The 24,721-nt window shown below is 32.4% G+C and overlaps 2 protein-coding genes across 2 annotated transcripts in view; both read right to left on the reverse strand.

The window, feature by feature from the left end:
• Nucleotides 1-24,721, reverse strand: part of LOC127072838 (synaptotagmin-10-like) — a 31,912-nt gene that overhangs the window by 5,562 nt on the left and 1,629 nt on the right. The gene's annotated exons all lie outside the window — the stretch shown is intronic.
• LOC127072864 (uncharacterized) lies at nt 740-2,907 on the reverse strand. The gene is made up of 2 exons (XM_051013684.1): nt 2,545-2,907; nt 740-2,203 (listed from the first exon to the last, which is right to left on the reverse strand). The coding sequence occupies exons 1-2, from the start codon at nt 2,685-2,687 to the stop codon at nt 1,834-1,836; spliced, it is 513 nt and encodes a 170-aa protein (XP_050869641.1). The 5' UTR covers nt 2,688-2,907; the 3' UTR covers nt 740-1,833.

The following is a 24,721-nucleotide window of genomic DNA, read 5'->3' on the forward strand; positions in this document are numbered from 1 at the left end:
AAATATCATGGAAATAAACGGACGGTTTATAGTTAATCGCAGAATTCATGAATGGACTTTCATCAACTCGTATGAATCGTATACAGTGATAATACATATTTTTAAAGTTCTTGATACACACACGCACACATACACGCATATCCATGCTCTTCAAATTTATATTTATGTAAAATTTTTTTTCAGAAATTTGTTGTTCTCGGAATATTTAAATTTCTCAATTTAAAAACTCAGTCTATATACGTTTACAGTTTATACGACAAAACTTTTAATGAATAATTCTTGAAATCCATTTTATTTGGAGTAATTAATAAAGCGCGCTAATTTGAATTAACGAAGAAGTGTACTTAATATTATGGATATATTAATGAGAAAAGACGGAAAACTATCGAAGAGTAAGCTATTATAGAAGATATCTTGACGTGAGAAAATCGCCAGACGTTGGGTCGATACTTGGAAAACTCGTGGGTTTAAACTCTTACTTCGACTCCCATCATAGTAGTCCACGGGATAGAACGTTCGCTTACTTACGCAACCTGCTACTCATGTAACAGGTACGCATCGTATAGATACTTTCTATTATAGTGATAATACCACTCGCGCTGTCATAAAATGAGCAAAACCCTATCGAATTTAATTGTTCAATTAAATAATTATTACAAATATTATTTAAATTCGAGAAAACAAATTAACCGTCTTAAATTAGTTTATTTCTTTATTATAAAATATACAACCATATCAAGAGAAATGTTTAAGCGCGTAACGTAGTTATTTTTCGAAAGAAAGTAAGATCGGAGTAGTTTCGCGATCTAATATAAGTTTTAAAGTGGCAAATTCTTGAGAAAATTCTTTCGTCGAGCGTATTGAAGAATAGTGAAAGGTATTTCGCGTGTATTGCACAAGCAACGTAATAATACGAGAAATAAATCGTTGACTTGTACCAGTTTTCAACGATAAAAAATCTTGTCTATCGTTCTTAGCTATTTCGTATAACAGGAGGAGGAGGAGGAGAGAGAATGAGAAGGAGAAAGGGGAAGAGGAAAAAAGAATGCAGAAAATATGCAGTGGGCATTATTGTACTTCCTCGTCCTACGTGAAAGAGAAAGGGACGATAGTGCATCCTTAGCTCGTCGGCCATGAGCTTTGAAAGAAAAACCAAGCCTCTTGTTCTTTTTTACTGGATAAAATATAAGTATCTAGTCTTTCGAGTGTTGTTAGCTTTTTTGCTGAAATTACGAAAGCTTTCTCTCATTTATTCCGAGCGAGAGGCTCGTCTGAACAAATTTTCCGCTTACTTTTCCGAAGCATTAATCATTCGTTAATCTTCATAAATAAAAAATAAGGATTACGCGATAAAGCGTATCATTCTTTTTTCATGCTGTCTAGTCTATTCTGAGAAGAAAGAGAAAAAGGGGAGATATCAGAGGAAGACTTTTGCCAAGCAAAGGATCTATAACAAAATGATGAATTTAATTAAGAAACTTTAATAACAGTTTAGACACCATTGTGACTAAGATCAAGCTTTCATTTATTTTTTATACTGTTGTATGGTCTATGATAGTGGATGTGAAACGATGAAAAACGTGAAAGATAAATTATTCAGCGATTGTCAAACAAATCTTGGAATATTTAATTAAGTATAGAAATGCTTCCTCAAAATAATTATCGTGCAGTTATATACGTGTGTTTATCTTTATTAACGAATATCGAACGAAAGTAATTATACAATGTAAAGATAGAGAAATTAATTAAAACGATGTGTATTATTTAAAAGAAGGAAAACAAAAAATTAATAAAAACAAAAGATAATCGAAATTCAATCGATAATTTGATTCATTAACAGATACGAAGCGAATCTTCTTCCTTTGGTTTAGTAAGTCCAACATAACCGAGTACTTCTATCACTGTTTCACCTGGTATTTTTTCCTTGATCATGCTAATCTTTTCGGTCTGATAATTCTTACTAGCTGCGAGTGCAGCTTCCTCAGCCATTTCCGGTGGTACTACAGCAACTGCAGCTTCTACTGCGGCTAATTTTTCAGCAAATCTTGCATCCTCCTCAGCTCTTATCAAATATTCTGCGGCTTCGATCAGCTCGTTATCACCTGGAATGTTCAACTCTTCCACGATGTCGACCTTGCTCACGCTTGTCGTCAGAGTTTTTGCAAGCGAATCAGGTGGTTGTTGAATACCAGGTGCATTGCTTCTGTTTTTTCATTGATTTAATTTTCATTGATTTTTTATTTTATACCGACTTGATTATTATCGATTTCGATTTTAACTTATCAATTCTATATTTTCTTTACTGATAAATGATAGTTAAAGGAACATTTTATTTATCGAGAATTGAAATCTTTAAAATATTAAAACTATAAAAAGAATCAACGTGAGTGATGGTTAACCTTAACGAAGTAAAAACAAATCGATGAATTGAATTCGTAAGTCGACTTTCTCTTTCGAAAGATATCAATCGGTATGTTACAGAAATATATAATTTATATATAATTAGATTTATTCTAGAATATTATTTAATTAATGAATAATTACTTTCGCATCTCCAGGTGTTTCGTAATCAATCTGTCAAAACGGTGGAGTATTGATTCGCTCTTGACAGATCTTTTTGCCTTACTCGCGGATAGATTATTTTTCTCTTGCGAACAATGAAAGCACAAACTTGAATTGCGTGACATGATCGATCAATACTCGTATGGAAAACATGGAATTTTAACAATTTTTCTTGAGTTACGAAGAATCTCAGAGATCAGTGAGACAGTGACGTAATATTAATAGGTTTACGTTCTTCATTTTTTTTTTTAAGAATTTTCTCTCTTTCAATATTTTTAAGAGAATCAGAACTTCAAGATATAAGATATTAGAAAAATTTATTACGATTTCATTGTAGCAGTATATTAAAAAGTTATATCGATATTTTACATCGTTATAAGATCCAAATAGGTCTGTCAATTTTTCCTCATTAATTCAAAATGTTTTTAATAAAGAAAAATTCACGAAGAATGACTCAAGAGAAGGATCAAAGTTGTATTCGACCTAAAAGCATATCTAACACCGTAAGCGAGATGGCTTGCTAAATAATTCGGCGAAAAGCTTGACACATATTAACGTATGTACACAGACTATTCCATTTACGGCGAGCGTAATTTAATTCCATCCTTTCCTGCGCATTCAATGTTCTCGCGTAACGTGAGTCCCACAAATTCGTATATAAACGAAACCGAGAGAAGGTTTCAAAGGGTCGATTGTTCGCTAATTCGAAGTGGTGAGCATGAAAAAAGGTGTCAGTTAATTACATCGGAGTGGTTGAAGTCCTGAAAGAAAGTAAAATTGAGAAAATTAAAGGAAGAAAAGAAAAGTAACCTTTGGGAATACTTGAAATACAAGTAGAAAAAGCTTCGTGTCATCCACTTTAAAAAGGGAGCTTTTGTTGGTACAGTTAATCTTTCAAATTAATCGCCACCGACGTGTCATTCATTCGATTCGATTATCAATATTCGTAAAATACATGTTAAGAATTAGCCACTCTACTTTATTATTTGAAACACAATAAAAGTTTCTTTTTAAACTGTATCTATCTTTGTTTTATTTCTTACACTTTCCAAACGTTTACAGCACGACACGTTAAAAGTTTTCTCACGAGCATTAATTAATAATGATATTACGAAGTATAGAGAATTGACGGTCAATAAATAAATTTTCTTCTTTCAATAGACAAGCACTATATCTTTCCTAATTGACAATTTTTCTATAATTAGCTTATTTCTATTCCCTCTAGTGACTTTCTCGAGAGACAGGAAGACAAAAAGATAATGATCAACGAGAGAACGGGTAATGGTATCGCTATAACCATAGAGCATATGCATCAGATTCGCGTTATGATAGATTGCTAGGATCATGATGCGTTTTAGAGCCATGCATATAAACAAGTATGCATACATCTTTCGCATGAATCTGCCGTCCTTCACTGAGGTTCAACGTCGCGCGTCCACCGAAAGTCGAGCGCCAATAGTCGTAAGCCAAAATCGATTCCATGCGCGTATAGCTGTTGCGCTGGTGAAATAGATGCAGACAGAGATAGAATGAGGAGTACTGTTTGCGTCACATTGTAAAGTAGCCGCGACCCTGACCCTATGATTCTCTCAATCCTATTCTTTTTCTCTTTTTTATTTATTTTATGTCTCTCTCTCTCTCTTTCTTTCTTTTTCACTCTGTTTTAATGTTCGAGTGATGATTAACAAGAGAGAAAAAGAGAGAGAGAGACATGCATTCCATTGCAAAAATCCATTTCTCACAATTAGTAATCATGAATTTCTCTACTGAGTCATATAGAGAGAGAAACGCGATAGCTTTACGATTCAACAAAGGATATAGCAGCTCAGAATTCTGTATGTATCCGATTCAATCGAAGTTACTTCAATTTCACTCTTCCTTCTCTAACTCCTCTGTACCTGTCTACCCCTATGTATCCCTTCCTTCTATGAAATTACAAGCTCTAAAGTTTACGGTCTAATATTGCATGCAACAAGAGCCATCAATTGTCTCACTTTCTTCCCCTTTCTCTTCTTGCCTCTCTCTCTCTCTCTCTCTCTCTCTCTCTCTCTCTCTCTCTCGATTTTAGTTATATAATGAATATCTATTACATGCATGTGCAATTATAAGGTCGAAAAGCCTGCCTTAATAAAATTTACCAAAAAAGAAGGAGAGATATGTAAATTGAGTTTGTGAAGTTTATGCTATCTTTCTTTGATCCTGATAAATGATTTTTGTTTTTGTTTATAAAAGCATCTTGATAATTTTTTAGATAATAGATTACGAGGAGGATATTTTGCGAAGGCCAACAGAACATCATCGATCGAAGGTTACATTTTTGTAGAGTTATTTCAACGATTGAAATACGAATTGATTTTTTTATCTTTCTCTGACAGCTTTCCGACAATATGATATATTATATTGGCATGAAGCTTTTTATTAGTATTCAACATTTTCATTAAAATCGTTTACGTTTTTCCTCACGATGTACAACGCCATGGTAACGCGATGTGGCAAGGCTATGTTCGTTTCGTTTTTTTTTTCCCTCGAGTTTTTGTAACTCGAAGCAACTCCGAACTGAAGTAGTGCATCGGAAGGGATTTAAACTACTCGGTTTTCTCTTTATAGTGACGCGGTTAGGAAAAAAAAATTTAGATGCAATAAAAAAGCGAGGAAAAAAGAAAATATCGTTAAATATGACGGACGACGCAAAGATAAACGATAACATTCTAAATGGCCAAGAAGATCAAGATTTTTTTCCTTGGCGGATCTTTATCAATCATGTTGACACTTATCATGGCAAGAAATTAACTTCCGTAAGTCTGATATCATATCGAATCAAGAGATATCTTAATATTCAAATCTCCTTCTGTACATATATACTGAAATTTATTACTAGAGAGATATAATATAACATTATTTAACATAAGTTAAATTAACTCGATCCAAGGAAGCATTCGATCTATGTATATACGAGTTTACGTTACGTTTAGATATTACATAATATTGCTCGCGGCTTCAAGTTCAAGATTGAATTTCCGATATATTAATCATTAATAAGACAGTAAAACATTTAAACTTCATATCAATTGTTGATAGATGTATCGTTAGCTTAAAATTAAAAAGACATAGATTCTTTTTTATATGCATAAAATCTCGTTCTAATGAAATTCGAAGAATAAAAAATAAAATAATCTACTTTTTTAACGAAAGAATCATTTATTTACAAATATCGAAAATTCTGTTTTTTCGTATAATTATTTGAAAATACGTAGATATAAATTATCGGATCCATTAAATCCTTTCGTTATATTCCGTAGAAAAATCTTTTTTAAAAAAATCTGTCTCATCTCTGTCTTATCAAACCGATTGTCTCTTCTTTTCAAAAGTATTCTCTACGTAGTTTTAATTGGTCGACTTCTCCTCATAAAACCATTATTTTAAACACTGGCTGGTCGGTGTTTCTTCCTTGCTTTTTGTCTTACCACAACTGGCGACAGTCGTTCGTGACATTTGACACTGACAAACGATGCTAATTATTTTTCTCTTTCCAAAGAACAGAGAGAAACCCAAACGCAAAGCAACGTAGCTGATTGCGAGTTCCTTGGTTTATGAGAATATATACCTACATATACAGAAATGCTCATGCGTAGAGGAATTCACAAAAGCAACTTGTTTCATGATATACCGTATCGTTTTCTCGCTTTGCACTAACGAGATATATCGTCTAGAGTCTTGAATAGGAATCCCGAAATTGCTTCAAAAGCTTTCAAAGACTTGATAATGTATAGTGTAAGAGGACTCTAAGAGGACGTAGAGAACTTTTCGTTGGTTAAATGCTTTCTCCCAGAATTGTATTTCTTGAATATGAAAACTTCCCTTTGCTTTCTTCTCTTAACATACTTTTAATTACGATGAACAATGGATCTTACTCGACCACTCCTCTACTCTCTCTATTTCTCTCTCTCTCTCTCTCTCTCTTTCTCTTTCTCTTTCTCTTTCTCTTTCTCTTTCTCTTTCTCTTTCTCTTTCTCGCTTTCTGTCTATTATTTCAAAGGATTCATTATATCATTGCAATGCATCCGAGTGTATTATTAATACAATTATTAATAGAACTCGAATTTTCCTTTGTAATTATGATAGTATATAATTAAATTTGTTCGTCTAGGATCGGATTTATTTGTTACATTTATATGGAATTTATATCAACAAGTAATGTGTCTAAGTCAGATATGGAAATTTAGATACGATTTGAACGATATATTTGTTCAGGCGTATCTTTGGAATTTTCGAAGTTCTATCTTTAAAAATGCCGACTATCGTTGTTAAAAAGTAATTAAAAAAATTTTTTCGAAAAATGTAAGAAATGTTATTATTTCTCTCTCTCTCTCTCTCTCTCTCTCTCTCTCTCTCTCTCTCTCTCTCTCTTCCTGTCTCTCTCTCTCTCTAGAATTTTCTCAGACTTAAGAAAATCCAGAATAGATTTATTTTTTGTTATCAAGGGTCACGCTCGTAAAGTCCGAAAATGTATTCCGTGCGAAAAAGGGAGGACAGTGTAGGTTAAATTTTTAGGCATTGTCAGAGTTGTACTACGTTAATCCGCAAATGGCTGGAGGAGCGGTAGACACCACGGAGGATGAGCTAGAAGATGAGGAAGAGGTTGAGGAGGAGGACGAAGTAAGAGAGGGCGAGGCCATGGGCGAGGCACACGTGAGCAACGAGGAAAGAGAAAAAAGGGTCACAGAGTCCGAACAGGAACCTCCGAGAAAGTACGAAGTGATTGGTACGCTTCTGGAGTATGTGGTATGAGAACCCTTCGATCTCCTTTTAGTTTGATCAACACCTTAACATCGTCTGGCATGTTGTACCATGTGAAATAAAAAAAAAAAAAGAGAGAGAAGAAGAAGAGAAAAGTACTCCATCGAAAATATAATTTGTTTGAAATTTTTTTGATGAAAATTGATGAAAATTGAAGATACTTTTGAAATTTACGCGATATTCGATATTGATAATTGTTTGGATTTTTTTTAATTTTTTTATTTAAAAGAAAATAAGAAAATAATCTCGCGAAAAAGTTTCGATGAAATTGTTAGAAATATTCCTCTTTTCTTTTTTCCTTTACGTTACCTACATCTCTTTGAGAAGAGTTTTAATAACGTAACGTAGTTCCTGAAAATTTGAAGATAATTGCAAGAATAAAAAAGTATATCTCGAGTATTCTGTTCCCAAGATACTTTTATCGATCGTCCTTAACGAGACTTATTATCTTTTTCTTTTTTTTGCTTAATTCACAGATTTTTAATATAATCGTACTGTGAAGTTTAGTCCGATTATTTCTAATCCTTCTGAAGAAATATATTTATATATATCGTTTTTATATTCTTGTTTTTCAACAAGATAAAATAAAATCGCGATTCGATAAATCTGATGTGGAAAAACGAATGTTTTCTTCAAAAAGGAAAAAGAAATGTAACATGATCCAATAAAATACTAGTTTGATTGAAATAAGAACGGAAAACATTTGTCGAGCTTTAACATGAGATAAGAAATGATTTAAATCGTTCGTCATTATTTTTCAATAGCATCTGAGCTTTTGTTATATACGAATATTTTTGTGCCAATTTAAATCCTATGTCTGATATTTATTTACATTATTTCTAGTATCCTTATCCCGAAGAAGTAACGAGAATCATCAGAGATACAGACGATCGTAAGGATCTATTGTCAGAGTTAATGAAATGCGGAGTTATCATTTACGACATTACACAAGATCGAAGTCAGGTCGAGGAAGCTTCTTGGGTATTACAAGGTTCGCACATTTATTATGTTTCTTAAACAAGAATTTCCCAACGGTCGTACCTAAAACTGAGGAATTAAGCAAGATCTCTATAAAAAGAACTAGCTTACTTCTTCTTGGCAAGGAAGTGAGAATTTTTTTTTCATTTTTTTAAAGGGAAGTAAAAAACCTGATTAACTTTGGGGAGAATAAAAGTACTTTTTAATAAAGTTTAAAGAATTAAAAAAAGTCTTATTATACACCTGAGACACATCATTGCATTATTACAAGCGTAGACTGATTTAAAAAGAAAGATATTGTTGGTGAGATGCATAGAAATGCAATTCCCATTGCACTTTTAAAAATGTCTCCTAGTAAAACTAATTTCAATCTTTGAATGCAATCGAACAGAATTTCAATAAAAGTATAAACTTTTTCTCAGAATCAACAATGCAATTTACAAAAGAATTGAGTATCGTTTACTTTTTATTCTTAAAATAAACCAATATTCGATAACGAGTCGACGACATGAAAAACTGTCGGTGAATACATCGAAACGAATTCAAGGGAAAGTCAAAAAGATAAATTGAATTCTTATATAAAACCTATGGAAAGTAATATCGCGGGGGAAAGCATTGTTGAATATTACTTTCCGTAACATTTTTTTTTCTTTAAACGTGGAAAACTTTTCCATTGAAAACGAAATGTTGATAATATCAATCGTTCACGACGACGATAACGTATCGAAAATAAAATAGAAATTCATTTAAAAGTTTCCTTGAGAATAGTATCTCGTACGATTATAGTAAGAACAGTGTAATGGCTGAGAGTTTCCTTTAACAAAATGGTATCTTGAAAATTTTCAGATACTCTTATAATTAAAAAATGTATCATTGTATCGTTTCTTTCGTTTTCTTCGCAAAGAAGGATTAACTACCAGCTCAATCTATTTATCCACTTCGATATAGAAGAGTCCCTATCTATTAATCAGTTAGAATCGAACTTCCGCTCACGTACTCGAACTACGCTCCCTTCAAAACTATCTTACAATATTCTTTCTTTCTCTCTTCTCTTCTCCATCCATTTTTAAGCCATCCAGGAAATATTAGAAAGTTCTGATGACGATAAGGCGACGAAAATATCTAACAAGGAGAATAAAAGAAGTAAAAGGAGTAGAACGAAGGAGATAGCGAAGATACCTCGATATTTTATCCTGATTTCAACGATAATGACATGGGCCTTTACGAAGCCATTGGATCCAGAAGATCCGGATTTGCCGTTAACAGAAGTGGATTATAGAAAGCGACGAGCTCATCCGAATTTTAAGGAACACCTACGATGCGAGAGAGACGTCGTTATCGTTAAGAAAAATATCAAGTTGAAACAAAAGTTAAAAACTTTGGTGATTTGTTGTGGAGTTACTTATGGAGAAGAGCAAAACGATCTTCACTACCTCTTTAAAATGGCTTGGCTGAACGAGCCCTTTCTGCCAATTATAGGCAATGGTGAAAACAGGGTTCCTCTTCTTCATATTCGCGACTTAGTTTCGTAAGTTTCGATGATATCTAATAATTATACAAATTTCTTCTATTTTCAACTATACGTCTATATTTCAGAATAGTATCTAACGTTATAAGAAATTGGCCGACTGTAAGATACATTGTCGCTGTTGAACAAGGAATAGCTTCTCAGAGTGCGATTGTCAAAGTAATTAATCATTCTGTTGACTCGTTTGTTGAAAAAAAAAAAAAAAAAAAAAAAAACAAGGAAAAGAAAGAGAATAATCGACGATTTTTACGTATAAAGATATCTGAGATAATTATTTGATCGAGTTAATACATTTATATATATCAATGGTGATAAACAGGTCAAGACAAACATCTCTATATGATATATTTAAAGAAATACTGTATATAGGAAATCAGCAAGGAATTAACCACTGGAAAAGTGAAGCGCGTCGGTCTGGAAGAGTCTTTTCTATATCCGGGGATCAATCAACGAATTTATGATTTGATGACGGTTAATTTAAATATCGATCCTGTCTTCGTTCTCGAGAGGATACGCTGGCATTTCGACACGCCATTTACAGACAATATCAGAACTATCATAAAAGAATATAAAGCGTGGAGAGAGCTGCGACCGATTAGAATAATCGTCCTTGGACCGCCAGCCTCTGGAAAAACTCGAGTGGCTCGCTTTCTTGTCGAGCATTATCACTTGCATTATATTAACGTGGAGAATTTGATCAATGACACCATTAAAAACTTGGTAGATATTTAACAACAATCTTCTAATATATTCTAATATATTAAGTCTAATATAATCTAATATATTAACAACAATATTCTAATATATTCGATTAATTTTTATTTCTTTTTTTTCTATGCATAAAATTATTTATCGAACGTATTATAAAGATAATTTTTACATTTACGAGTCCGTAGAGATCGAAAAGAGAACAGCTACGATAGAAAAGGAGGATGAAGGAGAAGAAAGGGGCAGACCGAGAGGGGTGGATGTTGAGAGGGAAGATGATAATGAGGAAGAGAGTGTCACGTTGGAAGAATTACAGCAACAGCTGGACGAAATACGAAATAATTTAGCTCGAAATGATGGACTTCTCGATGACGTTATCTTGAACAAGTTAGCTATCATTTCCTTCGTTACTCGTTTCATTTCCGATTTTGCGCGTTGCTTCTATAAATTATTATAGAATTATTCAAATACATGGTATTGATTATCGCGAAGTAACGCACTTGCGTGAAAATGAACAAACATGGTAACATTTAACTTTGCGACGAGAAATAGAGATCTTTCTTTCTGGTTTTTCTTTCTCTCTCTTTCTCTCTCTTTTTCGACTTCTTTAAAGTCCTTGTAAAAAAATAAGCAAAAACGGAATCGAAGGTTGTTTCTGAAGAGACTTTGGTCGAAGGATTGCTTGAATCAAGGATACGTTCTCGATGGATATCCAAAGACGTACGAACAGGCTAGAATGCTATTTGAACATGGGGAAGAAATGATAGAGGAAGAGGAAGAGAGGGATGTGGAAGTAGAGGAAGAGGAAGAGGAGGAGAGGGAAGATAGGGAAACATTCGAGGATATTAGTTTAAAAGCTTCCATCATGCCGGAACTTGTTGTCGTTTTGGAAGCTAGTGATAATTTTTTAATAGAACGAATTATAGATCTACCCGAAAAAGAAATCCAAGGTACTCATTACACGGAGAAACATATGATACGACGACTGAGAGAATACAGGTAAAATCGATTATTCGAGTTTGTTCTTCCCTCAGAAAAAAAAAGATTAGATTAGCACCGGATTGACGAAACGATCCATCCAATTTTGAGTCCTTCGTCGAAATAAGAAATTTAATTTTTCAATTCCTAAAATGTATACGAACATGTTTTAATTTCGTTAAAGATTTTTTTTCTCTATTCCTGATTGCTCAAAAATTGATTATATTTTAAGAAAACATTTAATAAAATGTTCTACGTTCTGAAAATAACATGAAATAAATAATACTATGCGTAGATAGCTTTGATATTGAAAAGATATTTACCGTTAAAACGACGTAGTTATTTAAAAGAATATTTTTATGAACTCTTCGTCTATTTATCCGCTTTAATAAGGATTAGAGTATCTAACAAAGATATCTATTTAATAATCTTTGAACATTTTCATTTCTTTTTTCATTTTACTTTCATAATGTCTATTAACAAATTCTTGTAATTTATTCGTTTTATAATCGAAGATATTATCCATATCAATAATAATAATAATAATAATAATAATAATAATAAAATTATAGAGAAAGGAATACCGATGATAATACGCCTCTCCAATTCTTCGATGAAATAGAGATCCATCCGTTGATTATTCCGATCGAAACTGATATTTGTCCTGATATGTTCCCTACAATTTATCAATGTCTGAAGAAGCTCGGAGCACCGAGAAACTACGGTGAGAGAAACGAAGAGAAAGAATTTTTTCATTCAAACTTTTTTTTTTCTCTCTTTAACTCTGCCAGTCTGTCTCACTCATTTCTCTTTATTTCTATTTTTTTTTTTTTTTTTATTAACTCAAACGATGAGACTATGGAGTCCTTCAATTCTCAATCATTGTGCACGTTACGTAATAGAGATGATAGCTTATAAAGATCAGAAAAACGTCATGTACACCATTCCGATGTTTTGTAACACGATATCATTTTGATCGTTTTTTTTTTATTTTATTATCCCGTTGCGCACTTTACGCAAAAATATTTATAAAAATTTTTTTCTACGCTCCCGTGCCATTAAATAGATTTATATATTTCGTTTATTTTATTTCAACATTTAATGACGTTATAATAGAGACAATTTGTTCAGGAATGCAGGAAAGAGAAAAATATTATTACGAAAATGATTCCTTTCATAGTTTTTGTGTATAATAATTCTTTCTACGAAGATTTAACACCAACAGAAGTGATAGAAGCTCAAAAACGCATGGATGCCAAAAGGAGCGCTGAAGAGGCAGCTTCAAAAATACGAGAGAAACGAGAATTACAAGAACGTAAGAGAGAACGTGAAAGAAAAATGATGGAGTGGGTTAGTATGTATCAATATAATCGGATTTTCGTAAGATTAAGTTGTTTCCTCCTATAAAAGAATAAAGAGTTTATTTGATTAGGAGACCAGAACGGAAAAAGAATTTGTTTTCTTTTTATCGATATTTCTTTTATTTCTTTTACGAGGGACAGATATCAATAGTTTTTTTTTCTTTTTTTTTTTTTCTTCTTTTAAGAGAAGAACCTGTCATAAATTTTTCTTCTTGAAATCTTTTAGATTTCTCTTCAAATCTGATATCAACGACGTTAAAATGTATACGTCAGATTCGATTATAATGCAATTGATTCTCACTGCATGTTCAATATCATATCGATTAAAAGTCGAACAATATTGATCACCTTCTCTAATTGTTTTTCCTCTCGTAGTTACAGGAGATATATAGGTAAACCATACGTGTATCGATTTATTTAATTTATCACCTTGCTTATCGAACGTAACAGTGAAATGGTCGGTGAACCTTTCCATTGTATCGCTATCGTTCTACCATGGTTAATGAAGTCTAACAAGTATCATTTATTCATCTATGGTAATCGATTAAATCGGTTTAATACTCGTGCCAATGCATAATACTAGAATGTTATTAAATCCACTGGCACTAATAATCCTCTCGAATTTCATGACGAAGCATTTAATATTAATCTGAAGGAAGGAAAATGATTTTGAATAGAGACTTCAAAAGTGTGAATGAAAAAATTAAATTGAACATTACCCTAAGCTGATCGAAGTTATTATCAACTAAGACCGAATAATCTATCATTTTTATGACGAGTTACTTTTTCTAAGGATTAAAATTAATCGATAAGAGTTCGTTATATTTCAAGATGTAGTTGACCGTTTTATCCCTTTCAATCCCGTCGTTTAAGCGAACGTGAACTTCACGGATTACGTCGTCTACCCTCGCGACGTAAAATTTCAAAATTATGATAATTATTCTTAGGGATGGATGAGTAAATAAATTGCTATGAAAAGATGTACTTGAAGAGCTCCGTTTTTGCGATTCTAATCTGCTTCTTGCAAATTCTTTTTTTTTTATCTGTCTCCAAGAGATACTCCCTTGTTGAGTTATCCTTCGAAACCCGAAGGATCATCTCTTGCAAAGAATTTTCGTAAACTTCGTAGCTCGCTTGCATTGATCGTTGACACTAGCCAATGTAAATTTCTTCCCTCCTCTTACCGTTATCGTCTACTTCCCACGACTTTGAAACTAAGAAGTTTGCTCGCGTGAAATGATAGAACATCTGCGACGATAACTTTTGAGGTCGAATTAATCTTAACGATCTCACTTTGTCTCAGGTAGAATTCATCATTGTAATTTAAAAGGAAAGGAAGACCTTTTCATTGACTGATTATTTATTAATAATAATTTTATTACCTTTCAGACGGAGTTATTAGAAAAATTGAAAGAGGAGGAAGAAGAAAAGCTTTGTATTATGGGTCAACCACTTAGACATTATCTAGTTCGATACGTATTTCCGACATTGACAAAGGGTCTTATAGAAGTTGCAAAATTACGACCGGAAGATCCAGTAGATTTTTTAGTAAGTATCGCTAATTAATAATGCAAAATAATATTATTATATTATTTCGAGATTCTCTGGCGTATGATTTATTCATGAGTTATTTAAGTATTCTATTCTACAAAAATTTTTACTCGCGTATATATGCGCGCGCATGTGTTTATGATCCATCGGTTAAAAACAAAAAAGAAGACTAAGTTTTTAACAAATTTTTTAACGAAGCTTTTCTATTTTCGACCTTGTTTTCACGTGTCAGCAAAGTAACTATATAAATTCAACGAGATAATATCGCGTTTATCAGCTATTATGGTTTATCACGGACACTTAATCATTCTGCATAGTTGATTGCTCGTTTCTGGCGAATCGATGCATCATGTAAACGTCCTCGACTCGCCTAGGCTAAGTACCTAATTACAAACAATACCGAGAGTTTTCATCGTTAAGAATATGCGGATTAATATCGTATGCTTTTCATTGCGACACGTCCATTACATAGTTGTTGCAACGTTCTCTTTTTCCTATTTTTAGTCGCGTATTACAATTGCATTTTACTCCTTTGTCTAATGATAAAGTTAACATATGTGCCTGTTACTTCATATCGTATCTATTGTCAACCTGACTTGATGCTTTTCTCTTTCCTTTAGAGAAAGATGATATTAATATCTGAACTGGATATTTTCTGTTACTGGCATTTTTAATAATATCATTAATAAACATATAGCCAGAAAATCAAATAGAAATAAATTACTTTAATTAATGTTATCCTTAAAATGATCAATTAAAATAAAAGCCTAATTTTCAAATAGAAAATAAAACATCGTAGAACTTGGCGTCGATCGATAAACTAGCCTGTTTTTTTTACCGAACAGTTAATTTTTTAGCTCGCGTGTTGTTTTTGTGTCATACGAAGTAAACAATAGAAGTCTCGACATATAGCGAGGTTCATCAGGTGAACCTCCCTGTCAAACAAAATCAATTTCTTTGTGAGCGGAAATTGAATCTGCAGTTACTTTGGTTTCTCTTTCTCTCTCTTTCTTTTTCTCTCTTTCTTTTTCTCTCTTTCTCTCTCTTTCTCTCTTTCTCATGTTTCTTTTTCTGATCGTTCATACTTTCATACTCTGGCGTGATAACGGAATAAAATATTATGGAAACAATATTCCTATTTATTCTTTCATCGATTTATATTTGCATGTAACGCTACACTGTAATATTTAATATACATACGTATGAAAAAAAAGGAGTTAATCAAAATGAAAGTTTGAAACGAAATTGAGTGACAGAAAGGAATAATTTAATATACCTTTATGAATATGTAGACGAAGAAAAATGTCACAAAATTTTGTTTACTTTTATATTCAGATCTCTCTTTTCTAATTCTTTCTTTTTTCCGTTTTAACATCTAAACTCAACTCTGTTGATAGATGAGGTCGATTCTTTTGCAACGTTCCTTTTACTATCACTCTGTTTTATGTTTTATATACATGTGTGTGTGTATGTGTGTGTGTGTGTCGACGTTGGTAAGAACAAAACAAAAATTTTATTTGACACCAATTGTTGTCAATGAAAACGCAGTCATAAATTTATGTGAAAGTTTAATGAATCAATAAATTATGGCATGAAGATGCTTTTTAAAATTCTACGATACTTCATCTTCAATATTTTTCATCGCATAAATAGAATACAATAGAATTTTCAGACTATGACGAAACATTTAAAGTTGCGTGTGTCTACGTGAATGCGATAGGAAAATCAGTAATATTGTAATATATTGAATGAAGCATCTTATTTAGCATCGTCCTATCGCATACCACCTACGCAGTCACGTGTATCTATATTTTACAAACATACATACGTATAAAAGAATATTCAGCTCGTGTAGCGAGGTATACAAATAACTTGAGAGATGTATGCATATTGTATGCGAGTGGTTGGATACCTGTGTTTAGCTTTTACGGTCCGTCCAATAAGAAGAAAAATTTTTTAACATGAAAAAATTGTTCTCCCTATTTGATAAACAATGTATTCTTTATTTTTAAACGAAACTATTTGTTACTATATCTGAACAGTATAGTGACCAGTATTCGAATTTGTATGTAGTCGAATGATATAAAATTGATGGTTTTGTATGTCACATAGAACGCATATATAGAAATGGTAATGCTACATATCTCATTCACATGCGAAATATTATGTGTAGTCGTTTGTGACAGACGGTACTCCGTCACAAGAGTAATTTCTCTTCTCGTTATAAAGCTGTTCTTGCAGATTTCATATATAATGTCGGTACGATGAGAAATCTATGCTGTAATATTCCATAGTGAATGAACAGGAATCGTACTTGAAATTCTATATGCAAAGACATTAAACTTTCCCTGAATCATCAAATTCTTATCACTTTTTGAAAATCTTATATATATATATATATATATCTTATTGTATATATACGAATAGCTTCTTTAAATTGATGAAAGTATTATCAAGTTAATACTTCCGACAAAATAGTTTCGAGAAAATCAGTATTTTGTGAATTTGTTGGAATCGAGTTTTTTTAAGTTTGATAAATTATGTGATAAACAAAATAAAACCTATGAAAAAGGAAGAGCATCGATATATTGTTACGAGGAAAAATGTGAAAATGCGAACCGGGCACACCGACCATAGAAGAATAGATTAAAATAAGAACAGAGTGTTGCGTCTGATCAATAACGGACATTTTTCACTGCGACGGAAGAGATGGATTAATCAAAAGTCGCGTGCTACGGGCTGATCATAATGGATTTGTTCTACTGCTGTTGTAGCATATAAAGCATCTACACTTCCCCTTTTTCCTGGATTTTGTATCTTTTACGTATTGGGCATGCAAAATACGAAATTCGACAAATTAAATATTCAATATGTTCAAAAGGATATCTTGAATAATAAAATAAAATAATTTGCGTCTTTGTGGAAAGTTTAACGCGATTAATCCTTTCCTATTCCTTTTTGCTTTGAAACAATCAGCAGATATTTTTCTGACGCTAGAATAAATGTAGTCGGTAGGTTAGGTTAGAGAAAAAAGGATGGAAATACATTTTGATATGGGAAGCCAGGACCATTTTTGCAGAAAGGAAATGACACTAGCAAACCGTTTGGTCTCAACCGAGGATGCATTACTTTTCCACGGAAACAAGGTGGAAACGAAAACAAGATGGAACACACATGAAAACATACGTGAAGGTTGTAATATGTTCGCTGAGATAGAAATTCGGACGAATTCGGTATCTCTCGGAAAAAAAATTACTCGTACACTCGAATGATGTTTTACATTCAACAATATTTTCACAAAATTAGTGATCGACTGTTCTACGTATTTGTTATATAAAAAACAATACGAGGAAACAATAAAGTTAATTATTGAATGATTGGAAATTGGAAACAAATGAAAAATTGTTAGATTATTTATGAAAAATTCTGGATGTAAATCAATGTATTTTTTCTTTTTTTTTTATTTTACCTGAAACGAGATATCGTTCGTTTCGGTTTTGTATCAAGGATGTTATAAAAAATCTAATCATCGTAACATCACCCAAAAGTGTTCTAAACATCCTTGTCCGTGCTTATAATGTAATAACGAGATACGTAAACCTACCGTTCTCTAGTTTAATTATTCTAATTACTCCTTATCATCCACGTTGTTTAATTTAACGAGTACACCAGTATTGTTGTACTTGAGTATTTTTTTTCCGATGTCTATTTTTTCGAGAAGGAAAAATAAAAGAAAAATAAACAATAATATTTCGCAGATTTATAGCTATGAGCGATTTTTGAATTTTACGGGAGGAAAAGAAAGAAGAAGGAAAAAGAGAGGGATAGAGAGAAAAAGAGATAGAGTCGATCGACCGAACCGTTTTTTCTTTTTTTTTTATTGAGTCCTCTGTTTCTCTCTCTTTTCCTTTCTGGGTCACGCACCTACCTTGAACTTCTTAGAATCAGTTCAAGATCCCGCGATGTAGAAAACTGACGATCGACGGCAAATGTCGGTTTTCTGGTTTTCTTTTCTCTTTTTATCTCGAACAGTCCTTCTACGGTTGTCCTTGTATATTTTAAAAAGAAGAAATCTAATTTAGAAAAAAACGATGTTACTCCAGAGAGAATCAGTCGCCTTCCACGATACAAGATGTAACTGTGTATGTACTACCGGTTTTTCCTTCTCTCGTGAAATTTCAAATATTTCCGAATTCATCTCTTTTCAATACACGGAGAATATATTAAAAAGGCCTTTTCTCTTTTCTTCTTAATGCGTATACAAATTTGAACCTTTTGTCGAAATATCGATGTTAACTTCTGGTAAATTTTCATGCCTGCTTTTCCCTCTACTTGTTCCTTTTGTCTTTCTTCTTTCAAATATCGTTTTGTGTCCTAAATTCCTTGGCTTTTATCGTTATAACAATGGAAACGATTTGAGATGATAAACGCTGAACTTTCGTTGATGTATTTTCTTACATCAACAAATACAATGTAACCGTACAGATTGTATAGCGTATATGTATGTAGCTATTATAAATCTTGTCGTAGGTTGAAGAAATGCGTCGTTGTTAAAAAATTTATTGTTGGAAAAAACCAAAGAGGGAGAGAGAGAGAGAGGGAGAGAGAGAGAGTAATCAAACTTGGATATATTACATGATGATCAAAGAAAATTGCTCGTTATGACGTACAGCAATATGAAATGATAATATGATTAGTAGGCGTTAAGAGATGACTATATCGTGAGATTGGTATTTTTATTAACGTCATTGAAAAATAAATGAAGCATGATTACGTGGACCTGTCTTCGTTCTGACCTGCTCGGAAATGATTTTTTACGAAGATCGACTTTTCTGATATAATATAGGTATAGATTTAAGTAGATCATCACCGTTCGTGCTGTAAAATAACGATAAAAAAATATCGCGGAAACTTCGCAAGTCAAGTGTCGTTTTAGTATAAAATATTGTTTTTGTTCGTCTGAAAAGAAAAACAACATAGAAGATCCATTAAGAAAAACAAAGAAGAAAAAGGAGGAAAGAAAAATAAATCAATTTCAACCACGACAGAAAATTTATTATCATTCTATACCACTTGAATTTACTCTCGAAAAGATTTTTCATTTTACGAAAAATAATGTAACACTAAGCGATGAACAACGGAATAATAATATCGAAAAATATTATGGAGATAACTACAACGGATGCAAACTTTCATAGGTTGCCATGTTAACAATACAAAATTTGCATATTGCATCAAATACCGGTCGGACAAATATTATCGTCAAAGTAGATTTTCTCGAGCGCAAATGATTTATGTGCGTGATGCTTTCAACGATAATATAGACTTCATTAGATATTGGTACGATGAGTTACTTAACGGAGGTAACAGTATTGGTTTAGTGTGTCAATATTCATTGGATGGTGACATTAGCTAATGCAATTTATTCTATTTGTATGTAACACGTGCGTTAAGTAAACTTACATATATTTACCTCGACGATTTACTGATTTAAATTTATCCGTAATTTTTCGTTATTATTAATATTTCGATATTAATAAATAATAGCTTGTTATAAACTCTCTAAATTATTATCATTGTTATCAATAAATTTCTGTTACATCGGTATATTATTTCAAGTGTGTTTCAACGAATGTATATATAAATACTTTTACTGTGAAAGGTTTGTACGATAAACGTAACGTTTATTTCGTAATGTTACGTAACGAAACATTTCATGCTTAAACTTGTTTATATTAAAAATAATTTAAGATTTCATACTATACTAGTTTACATTCGACAACTAGTTTCCCTATTCTAGAACATTCGATTATAAGACTGGACAGGATATTTCACTTTCAAAGCATGGGTATATATTAAACGGTGCAACTGCTTTCGATCCATCAATCGCTCTATTAAAGATAAAGTATCGCTAATAAATAGAAACATGGATACATTCCCTTCAATCAGTACACGCGACTGGATGTTGCGTCTATAATGTCATTAAAGTTTATTGATCGAAAACATTGAAATTATACCACCTTTTTTTGCTTGGTTCTTTTTTTATCTTCTGCATTTTTTCTTTTTTTTTTTTATCATACACTAAATTGCACTCTTGAGAATTTTAATTTCTATTTATTCAACATCCAAACAGCGTTCCGATCTTTTAAGGATCCTTTATCCCTTTATCTCTTATATTTAAATTTATCGTTTTATCATTTATATTTAAATTTGTTGTTCGTAATTGCCAGAAAACTCTACAAATGAGAAACAATACAATTTTGAATGCAATAAAAATTACAATTTTAAAATATTAGTTTTACACGAAAACACAACAGGTTGTACTTGGATTAGAACGGATCGATATAACGTATTTACATATAGGGTGTTCTCTTTGAATCGTAATTGCTTGTTCTCACTTGGAAAATAACGTAATATTACATAAATAACGCAGATATTAATTAATTTTTATAAATACACTACCAAGGTTTGTCGAAGATCCAAGAGCATTCGAATATTATGGAATGGAGTTAATCCTTGAAAAAAAAAAAAAAAAAAAAAAAAAAAACAGAAAAAGAGAGGAAAAAAAGAGAGAGAGGTCAAAAGCATGGGCAAAAATATGGAAATTTTACGCGATTACCTTTGACTTTAAAAATTGGATACATACAGATTCTAGTATCTCCATATTGGTAGGTCGATACATTAATCTAAAATTTACCACCTTATATAAGTTCGAAGCTTTTCGAAGTATGGAAGTGAAACATTTTGGGCATCGTCGAATATCGGCCAACCGGAAAAGAATATTCTTTTTTTCTTTTAAACAAAGAGAAAAGAACAGTAGAATATATGCATATAACTAAATTGATAGGAAAAAGAAAGAAAGAAAGGAGAAGAGAGAGAGAGAGAGAGAGAGAGAGAGAGAATCAGAATAAATAAAGGCAAGAGAAATGGGTCGGCCCGTGTTGAAGACTATGAAGGACCGACCTATTTTATAAATGGACTAGGCGGTCATCTCGACGGCATTGCGTTGTTTCCTTGACGATGTTTCAATCGTGACGTATTTTTGAAAGCGAAGATAGTTGAATATTTATACATATATATAAATATATATGTATATATATTTTGTTTTCTATCAGTTCATCGTACCATTGTGTGTGGGCGACTATCCCAAGCGATTATTTCCTGCTATTTGTTTCGTTTCTCCATTATTTTTCCCTTTCATTTCGCTTTCCTTCCTTTATTTTTTTTTTTTTCTTTCGATTTCTTCTCTTGCTTGGTTTTGATGAAAAGGTATCATTATTAAAGCGTCATTATACCAAAAGCCTACGTATTTCTTAATTATTCATTGTCTTTTCTCCCAAACGGCACATGAAACAATCACAAACACCTACTTACCTTTTCTTTTATTTCTTTCTTATCTCTCTCTCTCTCTCTCTCTCTCTCTCTCTTTCTCTTTTTCTCTTATTCTCTTATTCTTTATGAAAGCTTTCTATGGAATGTATATCCAGAGATATTCGGTTTCTTTAGATAAAAAAATTCGTATGTGTTCCTGAGTAATTTATTTCTACCGTCGAGGGCGCTTTACTCTTTTCGCAAACATATCATTATTCTCGCTATCCGACGTTATAGAAAAAGCCATTCTCTCTGCGATGATATTTAAACAGATTTTAGAAAAAAATATTAAAAACGTAGAGCAACTCAGTAAGTGAAAACCTCTGCTTATATTTTTTCACTCGACCGCGAATTAACTTTATTTTGTTTACTTCTTTTCTTTCTCTTCACCCTTAGAAAGATGTAAAGGTACTGAAATATACCGAAATACCTTCATTATTTTTATGTCTTTCCCTAACTTGCTCGCTCTCTCTCTCTCTCTCTCTCTCTCTCCTCTCTTTTCAGTAATCACTTATCTTTTTCGTCTTTCTTTTTTTCTCTATTTAAATAAAATATTTAAAAGTAAAGATCGTGTTTTTATTCTTTCTACTCTTCTAATATCTTCTTCTTATTCTAGTCCGATCATATCCTGACTATAACTACTTACGCACCATTTTCTCTCGCAACAGGCCGAGTATTTGTTTAAAGAAAATCCCGAGGGAAAAATGTTCCAGCCCGATTATACCGAAACTGTAAGCATGATCCTAGAAACTATGAAGGAACTACAAGAAGATATATTTTTAAAAAAAGATGTGCTCGACGAAATCACTGTAAAAATTTTAAACGCTACCTCCAAATTGGGAATCGAGTCGTCATCGTCCTTGCTCGAGAAAAGATCGGACTCCTGCGAAATTTGCCCATTTCCGACGCCCAAGGAACCATCCTCTATTTACGAAGATAGATCCGAAAGAGAAGAAGATTTTTCGATCAACTGAGATAGTGAAAGTAATTCGGAACATATCAAATAGTCCGCGACGAATTATCATTTTCTTTTCTCTTTTCTTTTTTCTTTTTTCTTTCAACGATGTCAAGGTAATATTGGCCTCGTTGATATTGTATATTTCATTGAATTGAATAATGAATGACTTTCTATTTCATATCCATTCGATCACTGTTCCCCTAACTTCCTGAGTAGTTCATAATAAATGCAAGAATGTTAAGCTGCATACGAAGTACATTAATCGATCAAACCACATAAACGAGATCCGTTCGGATGTTAACAGATTATTGAAGCTTCGCTAAATGCAACCTATTAATTGTCATATCCTTTTGTATTCTGAAATCATCGTCGTTTAACGCTATCGAATATCATATCAAAACATTTTACACGTCTATCAATTATTTATTTGTGATTATAAAATTCTTCTATTTTAAAAAACAATATAATATCATAGTGCTAACGCAATTTGTAATAATGATCAACTAGTCTGATATTGCATTATATTTCTCGTTGATTATGTCGTAAGGAATTTCAATTCAAATGAAATTCACAGTAATGCGAATATCTATTATACAAAGGACGGCTTAAAAATCATCGTAATGAGAACCGGTAAATAGGATTAAGAGACATTTATCCAGCATAGAGTATCGGATATCTCAACGAGGATGTGTAAATAATCGATAGGAAATTATTCATCTTTTTATCGTGATTATCTCGAAAGAGAAGTATTTTTCTACTTTTCTTGCAAGAGCTAAGAGCTCCTCTTTTTCAGCATTTTTTATATGACGAAAATTTATCGTCTAGGAAAATGTGTCTTCTAACTTCGCAATGTCCTTAGAAAGTTTTCTCTTGGTGAAGATATAACGGCAAGTTCAATGGCGCATCGAGTTTATCCTTCGAGACGTAACTTCTATATATGTTTATAAAATGTTTAAAAATAAATTTTAGATGTATATCAAGATATCCGAGATCCGATATATCAAGAGATCTTAAGATGACTTGCCTCTTCGAACTATTCACGCTTGTGATGTAAAGTGGAATAATTTATTCCATATAATAGGATCGTTATCTCGTCAATACGGTTACAATAAGTTTTTTAATTAAATTAAATGATCATTAACGAATTACTGATCATTGCAGGATCGTTTTCCAAAAAACATCTTCGAGGTATAATATCTCGCAGGATTTCAGAACGTTAAATAACAACGTATCTAATTATATTCAAAGATGGTTCCTTTCGTCTATTTATATCGATTTTATTAATAAGTAGCACACGAAGGGCATATGCTTGAAATTTGTCGTCCCGAGCGTAGCATAAGTTTTCTGTCGAACTGTCGATAGTCGAGGCCAAGGACGAGGATTCCACATTGTTCTGCGTCTTTAATATGAAGTTAGCGTGCACCGTTTTCCGCGAAGCCTTATAAATTCTCATTCGCTTTTAATATCCCAACCTTCTGCCTTTTTTCTTCTCTCTTTTCTTTTTCTCTCATTCCTCGTTTTTAAAACCAATCGGAAAGGAGTGTCCCAGTTATGCAACACGTAGTTCGATAAATACAGTATTCTCATAAAATTTCGTAAACAGCTTTCATGATATATCGAAACACAGAGCGTAAATTTTTATTTACAGAATTTATAATAAATCCATTTATATTGCACGAATAAATTTGAATAAAAGTGTTTGTTTTCATATAATCTAAAATCATATTATTGTTAAATATTCACTCAGAGATAATACTGTACCCATCGCTCTAATTCCCTTTAATTAAACGCATCTAACTAGGACGTCAAAACGAATCGCTCTTTCAAGGGCGTAATCAATAAATACCCACGTACCACCTCCCCATTGCTCGTAACCGCAAGCGTATTCGAGGTACCAACTAAAACGATCGTTTCGATTTAAGTACTCTT

The sequence above is a fragment of the Vespula vulgaris genome, chromosome 2, assembly GCF_905475345.1.
Source record: "Vespula vulgaris chromosome 2, iyVesVulg1.1, whole genome shotgun sequence".
NCBI lineage: Eukaryota > Metazoa > Arthropoda > Insecta > Hymenoptera > Vespidae > Vespula > Vespula vulgaris.

Coding starts and splice junctions, on each gene's coding strand:
- LOC127072864 (XM_051013684.1), bottom strand. CDS start 2,687: ATGTCACGCAATTCAAGTTTGTGCTTTCATTGTTCGCAAGAGAAAAAT. Junction 2,204..2,544: donor AAACACCTGGAGATGCGAAA/GTAATTATTCAT, acceptor ATGAAAAAACAG/AAGCAATGCACCTGGTATTC.